This window comes from Mustela putorius, unplaced genomic scaffold (assembly GCF_011764305.1).
Source record: "Mustela putorius furo isolate JIRA1106 unplaced genomic scaffold, ASM1176430v1.1 tig00537297_pilon_pilon_pilon, whole genome shotgun sequence".
Classification (NCBI taxonomy): domain Eukaryota; kingdom Metazoa; phylum Chordata; class Mammalia; order Carnivora; family Mustelidae; genus Mustela; species Mustela putorius.
In genome coordinates, this window is record NW_025422435.1 from 1291864 (window position 1) to 1312713 (window position 20850).

Genomic DNA, 20850 nt, shown 5'->3' on the forward strand with positions numbered 1-20850 from the left:
GACTGCCTTCGGCTCAGGTCATGATCCCGGAATCCCGGGATCGAGTCCCATATCAGGCGCCCAGCTCCATGGGGAGTTTGCTTCTCCCTCTGACTTTCTCCTCACTCATGCTCTTTCTCACTATCTCTCTCTCAAATAAATAAATTTTTAAAAAAGATTAAAAAAAGAGAGAGAGAGAATGCTGGGACACCTGAGTGGCTCAGTTGGTTAAGCAGCTGCCTTCGGCTCAGGTCATGATCCCAACATCCTGGGATCGAGTCCCACCTTGGGCTCCTTGCTCAGGAGGAAGCCTGCTTCTCCCTCTGCCTCTGCCTGCCACTCTGTCTGCCTGTGCTCACTCTCTCTGACAAAAAAAAAATGTTTACAAGAGAATGCTGAGGTTGAGCTGGGAACATGCCTCTAACAGGATTATAAGATCAAGGTGCCTGTGTGGGGGGCTCCTCCCAACTATTTCCTTATCAACAACCTTCCAGTGAATCAGACAGTGGACCAATCATGATGTTGCTGGAAAGCTAGCGCCTCTTGCTCGATGTAACTGGTTCTAGCCTAAGGTTGCTGAGGCTAACTGCAGGGTACCAGGTAGACAAGTGCATCTGGCAGTAGCGAAAGACGGGATAGGTGATCACGAAGTAGGAAGGGCACAATGTTCTAAAAGTTGCTGATGTAGAAGGGCTATGGGCAGAAGACTACATTTCATTTCAAAGGTTTCTAAGTAAGAGCCTTTCAAGTTTTGGCATGGGCAGATATGGCCGTGTCAAAAAGAAATCAGCTAACTGGTGTCTCACAGTTGGACGATCCAGTTAGTGTAAGTGCTGTACTATTCAACAGCAGATGCTCTTTCTCTGTGCCAGACATTATTCTGTGCACTTTACACACATTACTTCTTGTAACGCAACTGCTTTGTGAGGGAGGTACTATTATTATCTCCATTTCACAGGTGGGGCAGTCAAGGGCCAGACAGCTTAATTAAGCAAGCTGTTCAAGGTCACATAGAAGGTGGCAGTACTGAGACTCAAACCCAGGCAGGGTGACTTCAGAGTCCCTGCTCTTAACCTCTGTGCCATGTTGTAGGGTGAAGGCTAATCGAACGTGTCCTTGGGTAGTCCATACTTCGGTGGCTATACTGGGTATTGACCAGGGTCAGAGTTGTCAGTGGTTCTAGGGGAACAGTAGGTGGAAACCAGTAATGGCATGAAGGGAAGAGGTCTGGATAGAGGGTTGTGGTGAGTTAGAAGTGAATTCTGAGGAGGACGTTGGGCCAGGGGGCCAACTACATTATGTGTTGGAGGTATAGCAGGAATGCTGGCCCCCCACCCCACCAGACTTGGTTAATCTGTATGGCCTGGTTCATCCTTGTGTCTGCTAGTAGTGGTATGGTGGAGAGGCAAATGTGCAGCAGGAGGATTTTGCATGGTGTTCTCCAAAACTAGTGTATGAACTGGGGGCTGTTGTTGGGGAGCAGATGGCCACAGAACCTATGAGAGTGGAATATATTTTAGATGCATGGGCAGCAAGTGTGAATTGAGGGACCAGGGAGATGGTGTGAGAGACCCGTGCTAGTTAAGAAGGTGTTGCTGATGTGGGAGGATGAAAGATCTGCACAGAAGTTCGCTGGGACAATGTCCCAAGAGCCTGAAGTTTACCTTGGTCTGTTTGTTTGTTTATTTATTTATTTTTAAAATTTTTTATTGTTATTTTATTTTTTAAAAATTTTTTATTTTTTTATTAACATATAAACCTTGGTCTGTTTTTGCCTCAACTGTAGTCCTTATAGAGGTAAGTTAATGGTTAGGTCAGAGTGGGGCAAATAGAGAAATCTTTAGATCTGTTTAAACTGTGCTGTGTATCAGAATCACCTTGAGAGATGCTGGTGAAAAAATGAGTATTCTTGCACTCTGCTCCTGGAGGGTCTGATTCAGGAACCTTCATTTTAGGATTAAGATGCAGGTGGGGGGCACCTGGGTGGCTCAGTTGTTAAGCATCTGCCTTCAGCTCAGGTCATGATCCCAGAGTCCTGGGATCAAGCCCCATATCGGGCTCTCTACTCTGAGGGGAGCCTGCTTCTCTCTCTCCCCCACCCCGCCTGCTACTCCCCTGTTTTGTGCTCTATCAAATAAATGAATCTTTAAAAAAAAAAGATGCAGGTGGTCTGCAGATCGCAGTATGAAACAAAATCCATGAGATTATAATATGCAAAGTTTGAACAGGCTGTCTTGGCCTTTTGGAGTGGTACCCATGAGCACAGGTGAAGCCTGATCCTAGTATGAGGCCCCTTGGAGCCACATAAACCTCTAGGCTGCTTGGATCTTTACGTTCTACACATGCATCTGCCTGTGATAAATGGCTGTGACATTCTCAGCCTGGAATCCTGTTGATATTCTGAATTCTGAAATAGAATGGGTACTCTGGGTGGGGTCTATTTCACCTGGTATGGGCTAAGTTTACACGTCTGCTCTAGCTGGCTACTCTGGCATACAATGTTTTGAGCTCATGATCACATAATGCCTGTCCTTCTTTAAAGACATGTCTCCTTGTCTTGAAAGTGGCCTTGATCACTAAGAGCTCTCATTCCCACTTGGGTAAGCGACCTTGGTTAGGGCCAGCTTCCTAGTGATATGGGTGCAGGGGCAGAGATCAAAGTACGCAGGTCCTCCTGCGATAGGACAACAATTCCAACCCATCACCACCCCTTCCACATCCTTCCTGGATGCTGAAGGCATTAGGTACAGGCCACGGCTGGGAGTAGAAGGCCTTCAGCACTGGAAGGTCATTTTTGTGTCTGGGGACCATGTTACTCTCTCTTAAGGGTAATGGGAGAGTGAAGATGCAGAGGGAGTAGATGAACTGCTGGTGGTATCAAGGGATTGCTGACGTCTTCAATCATCCCAGGGGGCTTCATTTCAGAAAGGCTTACATCTTACCCAGCACTATGCAAACTCTGTGCAGAAACACCACTTTCACACTTTGGGGCTTAGCCTAGAGACAGTGCTATTGTAGCCATTGCACTACCATATAGCTCAGAGATCCTGTGAAGTCACATGAAATAAATAATCAAACTATTGCCCAGATAAAGAACTATACTATGAGGTGCTGTATGATCTCATTTGCTGGAAGAAGGCAGGAGCACCACCTAGGAATTTTTCACATGTTACCTTTCTTGAACTACATGAGGATTTTGGTGCCCTTAAGGTGCAGATAGCTCTGTGAATGCCAGAACCTTCTGGAACTACATTAGGAGGTCCCAGGTTAGTGGAAAGGATTTTGAATAGTGATAACAATGAGGATGGAATAATCTTGACAAGAAGTATTCCCTGCATTTTATTTTCAGAAAGAGTCTCAAGGCCAATGCAGAAGAAATGGAGGATCTGATGAAACCTGCTGCAAGCTGCTGTCTCAAGTTTTTATTTTATAGAAGGCCTTGGTTTTAGACTGAGAACATCCTCTCCTTTGGTAGTAAGAAAAGTCCGGGGGCTAGCGGCACTAGTGCACAATTTGCCAACAAGGGGCAGTCTCTCTCTTAGTAGAGAGTATTCGTCTTATGGGTCTGGGTTAGACCTAGCAATGTAAAGGGTTGGTTGAACAGGAAATTCTATGTGATGTTTGGGAAGGTAGGGGTATAGGGAATATGGGTGGCAAAACTCTGACAGAGCAAAGGTCATGGGTCCTAAAGGCAGTAGTGACTAGTCCAGTCTCAGCCAGGAGCAGCTACGGGACAAAGGGGAAGTGTAAGCACAGGGCTGACTTCAGCTGGATAGGTAGTAGGAACTTTTCTGGACCTTTTCTAAGAGGCTACCTGGGACCCGCTGAGCCTAACCCAGTCTAGATATTAGTGACTTTTATCAAATACTATGTGCCAGGCTCTTTGCTAAACTCTATTGCGAGTATTAGATTTAACCCTTATAACCCTATAAGATAGATATTTTATTCTCTCCACTTTTTGAATGAAGACACCGAGGCACAGAGGTTTTATAGCTAATAACTGATGAAGCTGAGATTCCCTGGGTGGCACTGAACCACTGTGATTTATGTTCTGTTGGAAGCATAGGAACACATCTCATCCCCCTAGAGGTTAGGGGTGGGGATGCCATAGGGACAAAGCATGTCTTGGCTGCTTTCTACTTTGCTGCCTGGCTGGGCAGTCTTCTAACGGAAGGGCTGGTGCCTTATAGGCTGGACATGTATTTAAAGAATGATCTGGGCTACTGTGGTAAAGGCTTGTCTGTTTTATCTTGTCATGTGTCTGTTCTGTAGGTTCCGGTGCTGAGTGGGTATAAAGAGAATCTGGGCCTCCATTTTCATGTAGTTATCTGTTTGTCAAGGCTGGAGGGTGGGCAGTGCAGACACAGAGGGGGGCTGGCTGCTCAGTTAACAAGTTGTAGTGGTCATACAGCCCTTTGGGGAACTGGATCTGTAATGCAATTCACTGTCACTCACTTTATATCCATGTAAGGAACTGGAGCTCTTGATAATACAGCTCTAGTAGCTTTGATCTAGCTTACAGGTGGATAATGACTAATAGCTAGAGGTCTAGTTCTACACTCTTCCTGGAGAGCCTACCAAAACACAAGGCTGTTTTATGCCTCTACCATTTTCTGCCCCCAGGTAGAAGTAGCAGAAACCAGCAACATTTGAGGACATACCTCTCCTTCTCTAGCAGGGAAGCAGGACAGAGGGAGCCTAGATGGCACAGATCCTGCATTGCCAGGTGGTAGGTAGAAATGTCAGGGGAGGAGAGGGCAAATAACCGAACCGTGGGAGGAAAAAGTGCATGGCTGAGCTAGATATGTAGGTCTTAAATGGATTATCGGAATGAGATAAAGGAAAACCCTGGGAGCTGAAATGCAGAGCCAAACAGGTAAGACACACCAGAAGAGGCAAGAGGGGGGAAGAGCAAGTCAAAGAGGACAAATCAGGTATCTCTTGGCAAATGCTGGAGGTTAGGAGTCACTGTTCTGTGTTGGGTTTTAGTATCTCCTCACACATATTTACATGGATAGGGTGAGTCCTGTTTAAGGGATTCTGGCTGGGACAAGATGACTTCTTAAGAGACTGACTACAAAAAGCAGAATCAAAGGATTCAAAGCAGCCTGTGAGCAAGTGACAGAAGAGGGCAAGGGCATTTTTTAGAGAAAGTAGAGGTCATGGGCAGGTGCTTCCTTGGTTCTCTAGTACGCAACCCACACACTCATCTGTTACGCCCTCCTTCATTTCCTTTGCTCTGGCTTTAGAAGCGCTGGTTCTCCTCCTCCCAAAGCCACTCACCCCATCTTCTCCTGCCTCCTTTGAGACTTTGCTCCATTGCTTATCCTTCTCATATTTCCAAGATTTCCCTTTCAGCCCATAAATGCTCTTAAATCTTTGTGAACAAATCCAACAAGCACTCTCAAGCCTTACTTTACCTTGGCTATTGTCCTCCTCTTTCAGTTCTTTCCCAAACTTTTGGACCATTTATGTTCCTTTCCTGCCCATTTCCTTAATTCCTACTCAAGCCTCAACAGTTTACATGCCCCTCACTCTCCAGGAAGTTATCTTACCAAAATCATTATTGGCTACCTTATTTGCCAAATACGACTGACACTCTTTAGTACCTCTCTCGATTGACCCCTCCCTAGTGTGTGACACTACTGAGAGCTCATTTCTTCCTGAAACTCTTCTGCTCCTCAGGGGATTCCATGGTCCCTTTCTATTCTGGTTATCTGGCTAGCCCTGACTGTTGTTTTCCGGCTGAATTCACTGGGGCCTCTTCTTGTACTCGCCCATTACAAGCTGGTGTTTCCTGGGGCTCTGGGCTCTACTTTCTTTTTCTAACTCTCTGCCTTTTCCCTCAGTAATTCTGTCCATTGCCATGGTTTGCAACATGCCTTTAGATACTGGCAACACATCTGTCTCTATTTCTAGCTTCCACTTCCATCTCCAAGTCTGAGTACCTGGTTTCCCTGGGTATTACCTCTGCTGCACACCAACTCCTCCTGTTGATTTACTGAGGTATACAAGGGTTAAGCATACAGGGTGATGAGTCAGACCGCCTGGGTTTGAATTCCAACACCGTCACTTACCAAGCTTGAGCCAAGTTGTTTAACCTCTCTGTACTCCCAGGTGTAAAAGAGAGACAATAACAATATCCACTTCTTCATTCCAGAATATACGAGAAATAGGAAAATCTCTGAGAACAATGTGTGTAAGGCAGCATCTAGCACAGAGCTCAACACATGCTGGCTACTGTTACCAAGTCCTGTCTTGTTTGGGACTCTGCTCAAAACTAGCCAGGAACTTGAGTGATCTTCCTCATCTTTTCTCTCCACCCATATCTACTAATCACTGATACTCGATTTTCTCTCTTAAAGCTGTCTCAAGTCAGCCTTCACCATTCCCCATCCCCCAATCTCACTGCTCTGCCTTAGTTCAGGTCCTCATCACTTGTCACTGGAACTGATGGTCTCCCCACCTCCAGTCTACACCTCTGTCAATCCGTCCTCTAGGACCATGGTCAGAGTTAAGTTTTCTAAAACACCCATCTAACCATGTTACTTCCTCATTGATTTTGTAGCAGCCTCCTCCATTTCCTACCACAGAATTTCTCAAAGCGTGCACAGCAGAATCACTCCTGGAGTTTCAAAGTTCAGGCTCTGACACTCTACTCCAGACCTACCTGATCAAGATCTCTAAGACAGAACCAGATAGCTGCATCTATAAGTTTGGCGATTAAGATATACGTGAAGCCGTTCAAGACCCATTTCCTACTTTTCTACCTCATCTTCTGCCGTTATCCACTTTGTACTTCAGCCCTCCAGCAAGAGTGGGCCATAGGTCATCCCCCAAATCCACCAAGCTGCTTTATTTATACTGCTCTGGTTTTGCAAAGGCAGCTGAGGCCTTTTGAAATGCTGTTCACTTTCTCATCCCCCTGGCACACTCATTCCTCTGCATTTTTGAAGTCTTCACCATAACCACCTTCTTGACAAATCTTACTTTACTTCTCTACAGTGCTGTTTCTTAACCATTTGCTTGTTATCATTTCCTCATCCAAGGAGCCTTTTTAGATACCTTTTCTTAACTGGCCACTCTGCACAATTTGCTACCACAGATAGACTGAACATTTGCTTATGTACTGTGACCCTTTCGAGGGCCATACACCCTGTAGCATCTAAGTTTTTTATCTTCTCCCACTCCCTCTAAGAATCAGTTTTTGCTCTGGTGGCAGACGTTGCTATCTGAATGGTTTTTGGTTTTGGAACTGGTCTTCTTAAGGTTCACCTTTGGTTTCCATGATCAGTCTTTTCTGATTCTCTTCCTTTGACCATTTCTTCTTAAGATTCCTTTGTAGGCCTTTCTTCTTCTACCTGTCCTGTAAACACTGGCATCCCACAAGGCTCAGTATTTCTTTTGTTTTCTGTATTATCCTATAGATGCTTCTCAGGTGATTTTATCTATTTTCTTAGTTTTAATTACCACCTATCATGCTGTTGACTCCCAGATAGGTATCTTCAGTGGAAACAGTTCTGAGCTCTGGCTTCTTACTAGTGCAAGTCGGGTTCACAGATTGGCAGCATTTAGTATCATCTGGGAGTCTGTCAGAAGTGCAGGTTCTTAGGTTTCACCCCAGACCTTCTGAACAAGATCCGCATTTTATCAAGATGCCCAGGTATTTCATACATACATTATAGGCTCCAAAGCCCTGAGCTGGACCCAATTACCAGCTCTCTAGCAGACATCTTGAATTACATGTTCCAGAAGCACATCAGTTCTCATCCCTACTCTTCCTGGTTAATGGTAACCAAATTTACTCAGTCATCTACACAAGAAATCTAGATTGCTCCTTCCCTATCTTTGGTTACCATTCCTATCTATTCTAGCTACTAAATGGCTCTTGAATTTATTCTCACTTCAAGGCTCATCATCACTGCTTTCACCTCCATTTGGGTAGATTATTACAGTCAAGTCTTAATTGATTTCTCTATTGACATCCTCCCCCCCACGACTCCCCACCAGTTTATCTGCTGACTTGCTAGACTCTCAATCTTAAAATGCAAATCTGATCATGTTACCTCCTCCTGGCTAAAACTTCCTTCAGTGATCTATCATGGTCCAAAGCCAGGGTTCTTAACCAGGGATCCATCCATTCACACACGGGCTTTAAGAGAGTCTTATGCTTTCTGAAGTTACAAGGAAAATTTTGCATATGTACACTTTTCTAGGGACAGTATACATAGCTTTCATCAGATTTTCAGAAGGTCTGTGACTGAAACAGGTCAAGAACCACTGATCTGAAGGATCAAGTTCAAACTTTCTATCTTGGCATGTAAGGACCCTTTACATCTCCCCCGTCTTACTTCCAGTCACTTACCTACAGGAGTTCCAGCTTTAATTACAGACTTGGAAGTCCCCTCAGCTTTCATGCCTCTCTGCCCCTGTACATGCTGTTTCTGGACTAACCCTCAAGTTATCTACATGGCCAGTAGATGGTGCAGCCTGGATTTGCACCAGTGTCTTACTTCAGAGTTCACAGTTATTCCACTCTACAGTGACTTGTCATTTTCCACTGTGGCCTAGTATACACAAATAAATACACATACACTGAACAAGTTTCGTGAAATCCACCTTGCTTTCAAAAGATGTTGGTTGCAGCCCACTGAATTGATACCAGGTTCTATTAAGGAGCTGCAACTCTCAGTTTGAAAAACACTGCACTAGACCTTTGCTGATACAGGAAGTTCTTACTACTGAGAATTAATTATCTTAGTCCCAGAAGCATCAAGGTTTGAAGTTTCCTAGGGATGCAAACGCTGTCAATAGCATGAAAGTACTTGTTAATGAATCAACCACTTCTGTCAGTCCCCATTCAAACAAGTTACACCTCTAAACCCTAGCACCTATTCCTCCCCATCTATTCGATCGCTTTGTCTTTCATGGATACATCAGCGAACAATTCACTGAAAATCGATTACAAAGTGAAATTACAAATCTTACAAAAGGATGCAAGATACCATGAAGTCAACACATAAAACTGGCAAGGACCAGTTTACAATTGAAGAGGAGAAATATAAATAAGGATAAGAATAAGGATTTAAAAAGTGGTTCGAAAGAGAGCGATTTGAATGCCAAATGATTAAGGAGAAGCCCTCAGAAAAAACTGAAAAAGCCCTTGAACATTTTGACAAAATCAACCCTCTTAATGATCATGCTGTAAAAATCTCACAGAAAGTTAAATGTGCCATCTTGAAATATCATGCAGTTTTGTTAGAGAAATTAGGCCCAAACAAAAACAATCAATCCTTGATATATTCTTTGTTTGAAGAATTACGTAGCATTCAATTTTATTAAAAGAGACAAAATAAACATATTTCGATAGTGTTTTAGTCATTCCAGTTAGTATGCTAATCAAGTCCTGCCCTCTCTGTTATTTACTCAAAAATTTTTGTCCCCCTTTCAAATAGATTCACTTGGTGGTCTTCTGCCTGGTACCAATTGCCCTCAAATAATAAGAACTTCCTGTGTAATCCTTTGTTCCCTCATCACCTGACATACAGCAGGAGCTTAATAAAAGTTTGTTAAGTGAATGATTCAGGGATGGCCTTCTCCTCCCTATTTAGTCTCAGTTTCCCCTGATCCAATCGGCATATTGCCATCTTCTCTACAATTCTTCAGTAAATCCCCACTGGCCCCAGAAAAAAAGTCCAACTCCTCAGCATGCTGACAAATCCTTAATAATCTGCTCTTGCTCTATTTGCTCTCACATCCTGGCCACATTTAACTCTTGTAATTCTCTATAACTAATTCACCGTAACTACTTGTAATTCTCTCATACCTCCCACTGCCATGCTTTTGATTATTCCCTCTGTTTGCAATTCTCTATCCCCACCGAAGGGAAGGCAAGCTCCTTCTCCTCCTTCTGTACACTCCACTACCTTGCACTGAATTGTAGCATACACTGACCATATTGTGTCTGTATTGTAACCACTTCCCACCTTGTTCCAAGCTGTTTTTACTATAAAACATTCTACTGATAAAACTAATATACATTAGAGAAAATACAGGAAAAATATAGGAAACAGAAGAACGATGTGTGTATGTGTGTGTGTATACCTCTTTATCTCTCATAGCCTCATCATCTTCACAAAGTCATTGGTATCATTTTGTTGTATTTCCTTCTAAGAGTTTTTCATAAGCATCTATTTTTTACATGACTAATTGGAGTTAATGTGCAATGTTGTAGTTACCTGCCCTTTAAAAACAAAGCCAACATTACAAAATAGGCATTTTTTTGGTTACATAGGCATCCTAATTATCACTTGTTAATGGTTACATAATAGCCTATCAAGTGATTATCTTACAGCATACTATCTAAACATTCTGCTGTTGTTGAATATTTAGGTCTCCCTCTTTCCCCTACCCCTCCACTTTTTTTTGGCTATTATAATTAAGAGAGAAATTACCATCTTCATACACACAGTTTTCCAATATTTTTGGATTGGTTTATTTCCTTAGAACAGATTACCGAGAGTAATAGATATGAGTTGAGAATCTTTCTTCTTTCAGCTCAAATTTGGGAGGAGACATATACATACAGATGTATATTATGTTTCAATCTCCCTTCCTGTAATTTTAGTAATGCTAAATATTTACTCATGTTTATTTACTATTTGTTTCCTCTTTGGTGAATTGTTCCTGTCTTTTGCCCCCTTATCTAAATTTCAGTGTTCTAAAAAATCAATTAAAGGAAAGATTTTATTATTTTTGGGGGGGAGAGATGAGAGTGAGAGGGAGAGAGGGAGAGATGGAGAGAGAGTGGGGAGGGAGAGAGAGAGAGAATCCCAAGCAGGCTCCATGCTCAGCACAGAGCCCGATGCCGGGCAAGATCCCACAACCCTAAGATTACAACCTGAGCAGAAATCAAGAGTTGGAAGCTTAACTGACTAAGCCATCCAGGTGCCCCTAGAATAAAGATTTTAACCCTTTGTAGTATTAACTATTTTTCCCTCTTCTTGTCTTGGTAATATTTTAGCTGTAAAAGTAATAAAATGTCATTACAGAAATTTTGCCAACTACAGAAACATAGTTTTTAAAAAGTCATCAATAATTCTGTCACCCTGACATAGCCACTATCATTATTCCCACTGCTTTTTTAAAAAAATATGTGTGTGTTCTACAAAGTTGTAGTTGTGATGTGCATACAATTTTAAAACCTGCCTTTTCATTAACACAAGTCTTTTTCTGAAATGCCTTATACAGTCTTCACAATAATCATTTAAAATAATACATAATATTCTATGGAGCAGATTGACCATTTCCTTATTACTACATATTCATTTTATTTCTAATATTTCTGTTTCACAAAGAACACTGATAAGCACTTCCATGCAAATAGTTTTTTTTATATTTTGACTGTCTTCTCAGGAGTAGGATTAAAGGGCATTGATCCTATCCCTAAAGTAGACAGCGGGCACTAATACACCTTAGCTACCAAGTTACTTTCTTAAAAGGCTGAAACAAACCATGCTCTTACTAGCCAACTGAGTACCATGTTTTTCAATTCTGGCTTAAAAAGGGGCCACCTAGTTTAAATTTGCATTTCTTTGACCAGTAGCAATGAACACTGCCCCAGGCTTTCCCATGGTACTTAAACGCCTTTGTAAATTTTCTCTTCACGTTCTTTGCCCACACTTCTTTTTATACATCATACCACAGGAGTGACTTAGGAAATACAAACACACTTTGTCATATTTATGTCAAATATGCCTTTTTAGTTTGTATTTAGATTTTGTGTTTTAAATGGCCACAAAACTTTTAAAAGTGATTTTGGTTTGGGACACCTGGGTGGCTCAGTGGGCTAAAGCCTCTGCCTTCGGCTCAGGTCATGATCCCAGAGTCCTGGGATCGAGCCCCACATCGGGCTCTCTGCTCCGCGGGGAGCCTGCTTCCTCCTCTCTGTCTGCCTGCCTCTCTACCTACTTGCGATCTCTTCCTCTCTCTGTCAAATAAATAAAATCTTTAAAAAAAAAAAAAAAAAAAGTGATTTTGGTTTTAAAATTTTATGCAGCTAAATTTGTTGAGCTTTCCCTTTGGGAGATTTTTTTTTCCCTATTACTTCCTAAGTGTAAAAAAACTATTCTCCATGAGAAGCTTGATAAATATCCATTCATTCTAGTTTTTTTTTATAATTTGCTTTTTTTACATTGAACTGTTCAATCTAGCTGCCACTTATTTTAGTTTATTATAGGAGATGAGGGTATAAATGCTACCAGCTGTCACAACATCATTTACTGGATAATCCTTTCCACTCCCATCCACTTGCAAAGCATCTTTTACAATAGACTGAATTCTTATATATAACAGTCTCTTGGGGAGTGTAGTATAATATCATCTGTCTCATCTTATACCAGCAGTACTGGTGTTTTCATTAGTCTAGTTTTGTACGTTTAATATCTAATAGCATTAGTCACTCATCACTCTTCTTTTAAGGAATTTCTTTGAAAATCATTGTTCTTTAGTTTCCAAATGCAATTATTTGCTGTCTTACCTCTAAGATACAAATTTTGTGAAGGCTGGATTGGTTCATTTCCTTAGAATAGACAAGAACAAAAGTACAGGGTCATACAGGTAGGAATATTTTCCCCACTCTTTCAACACCGTTTCCCAAAGTTTTCAAAAAGAATGTACCAATTTCACTGTAATTATGCCAGCATGAGGATATTTTGAAGACTTTTTTTTCAACATTGGTAAGGGAGAAAGATACCATGCTTCAATTTTTATCTCTCTGCTTATTAGTGATGATAAACATGTGCTTGGCATACAGTAGGTGCTTAATCAGTGCATGTTGAATGGCTAAATGGCATGTATGAATCTATACATGTATTTAGGGATGTCAACGTTTAAACAAATATTGCGCTTATGATAGATAATGCTGGCTAGATGTCGGTTCATGGGCTCAATAGCTGTGGTCCCCCTGCAGAGACATTCTAGAAGTTCCAAGAACCCCCTAGAATTTGGACCTGAATTGGGGAAAGCCCTAGAAACTCTCTGTAATTTATATCCACCACAGTGTCTATTTCCAGGTAGGATCAGCTGAAAACTGTCTGAAATAGTTAAGATAATACCTACCTACACGCAGCCCAGAAGCAGCCACGATTGGCTCTAGATAGAGTATGCTTCATTTCAAAGCAAAATAGTGAGAAGAAGTGGCAGGTATCTGGGTAGTCCACTGGAAACTGACCCAGGCCCTTGCAGGCCTTAAGCAGGGAATTTAAGTATAGAAGATCCTCCAGTGCCCCACGCAGAAATCAGATCTGATTAACAGGATCAGGCATTTTCCATGAAAGCACACTGCCTTTCTTCTCAACTGGCTAAATGCAAAAGGGAATAGAGGTCCTTGGTTCAGAGAGGCTTGTTTTTTAACCCCCTCTCCCACCTTTCATCTGTAGTTTAAGGGCGAGAAGGTTATTTACTTATTTATTTTAGTCCTAGGGATCACTGTCTTTATTTTGAAATTTTTTAATGGAGCAAGAGCTAACAAAGGTAGGTAGTTTCTCTTTGTTTCTAAGGCCACATAAAACTCATTATTAAACACTGGTTCTCTCTGCTCCATCACCTCAGTAGTAGATTCTAGTAGTAAACTTTCTCAAGGACTTCCTTGGTCATGAAAGCTTTCGATATGATGAAAAGAATTCCATGTTCTTATCTTAACCTCCATATGCTGAAACTGTGCTCAGGGTTGTAGTCTGAGAAATAAAGCGCCATTTTATCTGGACTCAAGAGCACCAAAGATGATCAAGCTCATGGCCAACAGTATGAACAACTGGCGTGTGAAAGATATATCACCAGTTACTACCTCTGCTGCTTCATTTCACTCACACAGCCCATAGAGCAATTCAAGAGTTTAAAAATTCCTCTCCTCCAGTCTGTATTAAGTACTACCCACATAGCAAGCAAAAGCCTATCAAGCAAGATGACAAATGCCGTCCCCGCAGTCCTTGTCACACACAGGATGGAGCTGTTTGAAATGTCAACATGAAACTCCAAAAGGACTTCTCTAGCTCCAAGTAGCACCTGAGAACTGCTGTTTCAGAAGCCCTTTCTCCTGAGTGACACTTAATTCTCTCAGTCAGTTGCCACTTGCCTTGGAGATGGCAGCAAAAGCTTCCTTCTTGATTTGTCAGCCTTTTATTTTAAATCTATTCTCATCAGTTTCCCACCTATTTGGAAATCTGTTTGCCACCTCTTTCAAGGACCAGCTCTAAAATGCACCTCTCCCAAGACTTCCACGATTAATTTCTGCATAGCGCTAAAATCTCAGCTCATATACATATTCGGTTGGTACCCAAACTGATGTTGTTCCCTAATTATTCTAGTTCTGTGAGTGTCTCTAAAGCATAAGTCCCCTGAAGACAGGGGAATTTCCAAAAAGCTGGGAAAGGAACATAGAGACTGTCTAGTTAGATCCTTCGCCCCCGCCCATTTTCCTGATGAAGAAACTGAGTCCTAGAGAGGTTACTCTTTCCAAGTCAGTTAGCCAAGTCTGCAGAAAAACTAGGCACAAGGCCCAGGTATCCTGACTTTCAATAGAGTGTTTTCCACTATATTGTGTCACCTTCTTCTGCTCCACTTGTATCTCCTCAGAATGCCTCGTAAAGTGCTATATTTGTACACAGATCTCTCAGTGAATGCCCAGACAATAAGCAGAAGAGTTTACGTAACTGAGAAACTGACTCAAGGAAAGAGGCAGAAAGCAGAAAGGTCATTTTCTTACTTCTTTGCATGATGCCACCCTCCGGACCAGTTAATTGCTACTTTGCACATTCCATCAATCAGGCATTGGGCAGCTGTGATAGTGGCCCCTCCTACAGCTGCTGCGTAGTCAAATATTCCTTCAGTGGCTGGGCAGTCATAACCTTCGGGCAAACATCAGAAGAGCTTGTTACAAGATGAAGTGGAGAAAGAAGAGGTGTGATACTGTGATTTACATAATAAGAAATACCCCTAGGTGATCTTCATGTCTGACACTCAGCTCCTCAAACTGTGGGAATTTCCTAAGTGAGGAGGGCAGTAAAGTTGTCCCTGTTGTGTTAATGAGGTGACTTGTGGATCACACCTCAGGATCAGGGTGGGGATGAGCAGTGGGGCAAACCAGGTGATTGGAGGTTGGAATTACCAGTTCTACCCCCTGACCTCCTCCTGTGAGAGGAAGGGGCTGGCGATTCAACAACCAATGGGCCAAAGATTCAATCAGTCATGCCTATGTAATGAAGCCTCCATAGAAACTCAAAAGGCTGGCTGGGAGAGGTTCTGGTTTGGTGAGCGTGGAGATGTGGGGGGAGGATGATGCCTGGAGAGTGCGTGGAAGCTCCACACCTTTGGTTATCCCTTGCCCTATGCATCTTTTCCATCTGGCAGTTCTGAGTTATATTCTTTTACCATGAACCAGTAAGCTAGTGAGTAAATGGGTTCCCTGAGTTCTGCGCCCTGCTCTAGCAAATTCAACCCAAAAGAGGGTGTTTGTGGGAACCTTCTGATTTATAGCCAGTCAGTCAGAAGCACAGGTAACAAGCTGGGCTTGTGACTGGCATGTGAAGTGCCGAGCAGTCTTGTGGGAGGGAGCCTTTAACCTGTGGGACCTGATGCTATTGCCAGGTAGACAGTGTCAGAATTGAGTCGAATTGTAGGCCACCCAGCTGGTGTCCTGAGCATTGCAGGTGGTGTGGAGGGAAGCCCCACCTCCACACATTGGAACTGGATTTAGAACCCTACTAGGAGGAGTAGTTTGAGGTGCAAAAACAACATATATTACCAAAAAGCTACTGTGCTAACATCAGCTTCCAAATGAGAGATAAACATCTCCAATGTTTGGCAAATAATTTTTTGAAGTGTTGGAACTAGAAAAGCTAAACCTTCAAGATTAGCTAGTTACATCCTACAGATGGAGAAACTGAGTCCTGAGAGGTGATACGTCTTCTCTATGGTCACACAGAGCCAGGCCTGGGACCCATGTCTCTTGACTCACCCATTTCCCAGACCAGGGTTCAACCAAACCATGGTGTTTCTCTAGACTAGCTTATTGGCCACCTACAGTTTTTTTTTTTTTTAATACAACTGTTCAACCTCAAGCAGGGTTGAAAACTTAGCTGGATCACAAATATGTACTCAAGTTAAAATATAAGGTCATGGGACAGTTACATCAGCATAAATGCAGCCAGACCCAATCTGGGCACTACTATTAGGGCTTCGGCAACTAAAAGATCTTCCCCCATCTGACCCACCATTCAGTTTTGCTCCGTAAGTGAGATATGTATATCTAAACTAAGAGATTAAGATGGTGGTTAACACATTAGTTCTTAATTAACAAATATGAAAGACCATCATGCAATCATAAAATAAGTGGTTACAATTTATAGATGGAGGTCATCTACCTCCCATCATTACCCGGTAATGACTTTACCTAGCCCATATTCTATGGAGTCTGGATGATCGTCATCTCCTTCTTGGCTGACCTTCTGGAGATGCTGCAGATAGGCATCAGTGTGGAAGGTGGCCATCTCCTCCATGGAAGCTACTTTGGGCTTAACTATCCTAATAATAACAGAGAACAAAGAGAGGTGAGTGACTCAGACCCAGAGTATGCCAGAAACTGGAAGCAGGAGCCAGCAGTCTGAGCAGAAAATACAACTCCCAGCTTCCAGTTCCAGTGGGCTGAAATATAGAACACCTTCTGTTCTCCTACTGCACCATCTAGTCCTCACTTCCTCACATCTATATAATGATTCCATTAATAAGGGGTGAGAGGGCAGATCTTCCCCCTGAGTTTATAGGTAGGTTAAAAAAAAAGTGAGTAATTATATTCAAGTTAAACAGATACTAGACCAACTTCACTCTGTGAAGTTACAACTTGCATGACAAACTAGTAGGCGGAGATAGTCTCATTTGAGTCAGTTCGTAATTGGTATATATAATCCTTTCAGCTATATTTTTACTTTATTATTTTTTTACTTATTTTTTTTAGAGAGGGAGGGAGAAAGGGGGGAGGCAGGAGGGAGGGTCAGAGGGAGAGGGACAGAGAGAATCTTAAGCAGGCTCCAGGCCCAGTATGGAGCCCAACATGGGGCTTGATCTCACAACCCTAAGATTATGACCAGAGCCAAAATCGATACTTAACTCTGTATTTTAACTTTAGTAGGCAATCGTATTTTCACGAATTTTGAATTTGGAGCCAGAGAACTGGGCACCTCTTTTTAACTCCATACTTAACAGCTTCTCATCTATAAAGTAGGGAGATCTAATGGGACATATGTGAAGACTAAATGATAACATGAAAATGCTTTATGGATAACTATCATTATTATTAATATTAAAAGATTGAATGTGGCAACTCAAAACATAAAAGTTCCTCTACCTGGTGTGCCACATCTACCTCTGAGAGGAAAAAGAGAAGGGGCAAACTGGTTGGAACTGGGCTTCACTCAGAAGCTCTCAATCAACTTCTCACAACAAGTGACAAACAGAAGTGACTGAAAGAGGGGCAACTGGGTGGCAGCTGAACATCTAACTCTTGGTTTCGGCTCAGGTCATGATCTCAGGGTCGTGAGATGAAGCCCTGGGTCAGGCTCTGTGCTCAATGGGGAGTCTGTTTGAGATTCTCTCTTTCTCTCTGCCCCTCCCACCACTCTCTCTCCTTTTCTCTCAAATAAATGAAAAAATCTTTAAAAGAAAAGAAGCAACTGAAAGAATACAGGGTGACTTTAAGCTTACAGCAGGACTTATCACATCTAACCTCCAGCTGCCTACTCCCCATCTCCTCTCCCTGACTCTGCCATTGCCACTCAAAGGGTAATCTATGGACCAGCAGCAGCAGCAGCACCTAGAAGCTAATTAGATATGCAGAACTTCAGCCCCCCAACCCCGCCACCGATTTCCTGAATCAGTATTTAACAAGGTGATTCATAAGTACATTCAAGTTGGAAGAGCAATGACCTAAGTCACAGGGAGGTAGCAGTGTGGTGGTTTTTTATGTTTGCTGAATGGGAACTCAGCCATGAGTTTTTCATGAATTAATATGATCATAGAGGCTACTAGTAATCACAAAGCAGGTCAGAAAAATCCTGTAGCCCAGTCTCGAAAAAATCATGTATAGGATCAAGAGCCAAGGATTCCTGCTTCTCCTTCAAGAAAATATGCCTACATCCTCAGAGGTGACAAATCTGCACATTAAAATATAAATGCTACAGTTTCTTGGACCATGTTTCCCAGCCCTAATAGGTATCTTTTCTATCATCCTTCCTCTTGTTTAACAAATATGGAAAGCCTCTCTGCTTAATAGCAAGGGAATGGGGCAGTTTTGCTTTGCACTGATTTCTTGTTTGTCTTAAAGTAACTTTTGAAAAGTTAAATAACTGTGGGATGCCTGAGTGGCTCAGTTGGTTAAGTGTCTGCTTTGGCTCAGGTCATGATCCCAGGGTCCTGGGATCGAGTCCCACATTGGGCTCCTTGCTCAGGGGAGAGTCTGCTTCTCCCTCTCTCTCTGCCTGCCTCTTCCCCCTGCTTGTGCTCTTTCTCTCTCTCTCTCTTGCAAGTAAATAAACAAATAAAATATTTTTTAAAAGAAAAGTTAAATGAATGGAAGGCATGTAGTTCTTATGTCTAACACACATACGGGTTAAAAAATATGGTACTCCATAAATGATTTTGTTAATAATAAGAATAAAATTTGAAAGCCTATTACACAAACTTCTGGGAGATAAATGAAGCATACCACACAAGCCTGTGCAGACACTCACCTATTTGGCCAGACAATGTCACAAATAATCCTATAAGACAGGGTTATAATATTTACTCTTATAAAGATTAACAGCAAGCTCATTTTTTTAAAAAGAAGCACTTAACTCTGAGTTAAGCACTTAACTCAGAACAGTTAGCTGAGTTCTGGTCTGGTTGCAGTTTTGCTTTAGTCTTGATTTGTCTCCAGGCTTACTAGTAGCTAATAGTTTGGTGGTGGTGATGGGGTGTCTAAAAGTCTGAAGTTGAACACACACCCTCACATCTGGCTTGGAAACAAATGCACACAAACCCCAGAACACCTCCTAGCCAAACATCTATTCCCCCCCTTCATCAGATGGGTTTTAGTGTCCTAATGTACTCTCCTCAAAATCTCCACAGAGCACCTATCCCTAGAATACTCTCCCTTCCAGCAACAAAGTCTTATTTCTAATGGATCTTAACAACTTCTGGCATTTTTCTTCAGGTCTTCTTAATTCTTCAAGAACTTTCACTAGGTTACAGATAGATTACAAACACTGATTACAAAAAAAATTGAAGAAAAAAAAAGACTATTCTCCTAATTTGCTCCACTGTGAAGTAGGACATTAAGGTTAGAACACTTAGGTTCGGGGCTTTTTTCATGAAAGATAACTTACCTCATTTGCTTATGCAGTGCATATGCTTCAATCAAAGAATGTACCATGCTGGCCTAAAAACATCAACAACAAAAAAAAAAAATAGCAAGAAAAAAGGGCAGAATACAAGTCTCTTAAATGTTTAATTCAGAGAAATACCATCGACTTCATCATCCTGAACAAAGAAACTAACTTTTAACCCTCGTCTTTTTACTTAACAGTTAGAATGCACTTTAGACAAATTGCTAAGGCGAAAGCTACCGGGCCTTATACGGAGGTAGGGGAACATTTCTCTCCTGCAGCGTCTTCCCCACTTCAGGGATCCCTTGTAGTAGAGACACCAACCCGTCAGTGCCATCCCCTCCCCCGCACTCCTACCTCAACCGATGCATTGGACGCCCCGCAGATAAATGCTGCGCTCTCAGAAACTACAAGGGAACACTTCCCCCATCACCTGGTGCAGCTGCCCAAATTTCTGCTGATTTTCCCCAGCCCAATCCTCAACCCCTTCCTAATGCATCGGGTCCAAAGCCCCCCCCCCCACCACCCCAAAAGCCCACGGTCTCCCCCCCCCCCACCTCTCTTACCCGTTTGGGGACTTTGGCCAGGGAGTCGCACATGCTGACATACTCGGGACTGTAGATGTAAACTGGAGGCAGCGACTGCCCACTGTCCGCCGGTTCCTCCGGCTCCTCCATCTTCCAGTTGCAGCCGTTCCGGAGCCGCCGTCTGGATCCGGCTTTTTTCGGACTCAACCCGGGCTCCGGTTCCTGCTCCTCTGAACGGCCGCAGCGGTGCTCCCTGGTCAACATTCCCTCCTATTCGCGCTGTCGCCAGAGACACTGTCCCAGCTCCCCATCCAATTGAAGGAATGCATGGGCCTTCCCAGGCCAGAACCTCTTCATTTAGTGACCACGGCTCAAAAACGGGAGGCCGGCAAATATAAAAGCCCAAATAGCAGCCAATTAGGATCAATATTTTATGGCACAAATAAGCACGGTCAAAACTAACCATCCTTGTTGCCCTACGGGGCCATTTGAGATGAGGTCAGACCAGCTTTAGAGCATGCTGGGAGATGTAGTTTTGAGGGGTTCGGGTAGCGGAAGAGCCGGGCTAATTACTAAAATAGCCGCGAATGTGTGTTAGCGCTTAAAAAAAGAAACGAAAAGAAAAAAGCAGGCTCAACTCTTTACGCATCGTTTCAATCTGCAAATACAGCCATATAAATATTTAAAAACGACACAGTTTGATCATCAGGAGCCCAATACCACCGAGCTACATTAGACAGGCTTTTGGGTGAGTGTGGTGGTGGTGGCGGGGGGTGGGGGTGGGGGTGGGTGGAGGAGGTGTGGGGGTGTGGGACTAATTAATGGTACAAAGGGTTGGAAAAGTTTGCATAGTAAATTCTGTACCACAACTTTAGTTTATTCCTTTTCATCATTAATCCATGTCCATGTAGGAGTTAACAATATCA

General features: G+C 42.7%; 1 protein-coding gene across 2 annotated transcripts in view; it reads right to left on the reverse strand.

Annotated features, from left to right (window-relative positions):
* Positions 1-20603, reverse strand: part of HDAC8 (histone deacetylase 8) — a 225175-nt gene extending 204572 nt beyond the window's left edge. Inside the window, exons 1-4 of one of the 2 annotated variants that reach the window (XM_004777267.3) lie at positions 19964-20603; positions 19398-19450; positions 16430-16560; positions 14744-14885 (exon numbers count right to left, since the gene is read on the reverse strand). In XM_004777267.3, coding sequence (XP_004777324.1) covers positions 14744-14885; positions 16430-16560; positions 19398-19450; positions 19964-20188 — 551 coding nt within the window. In that variant the 5' untranslated portion in view covers positions 20189-20603. The remainder of the gene's footprint in view (positions 1-14743; positions 14886-16429; positions 16561-19397; positions 19451-19963) is intronic. The other variant, XM_004777268.3, reaches the window with a different exon arrangement.
* Positions 20604-20850: the final 247 nt, after the last annotated feature.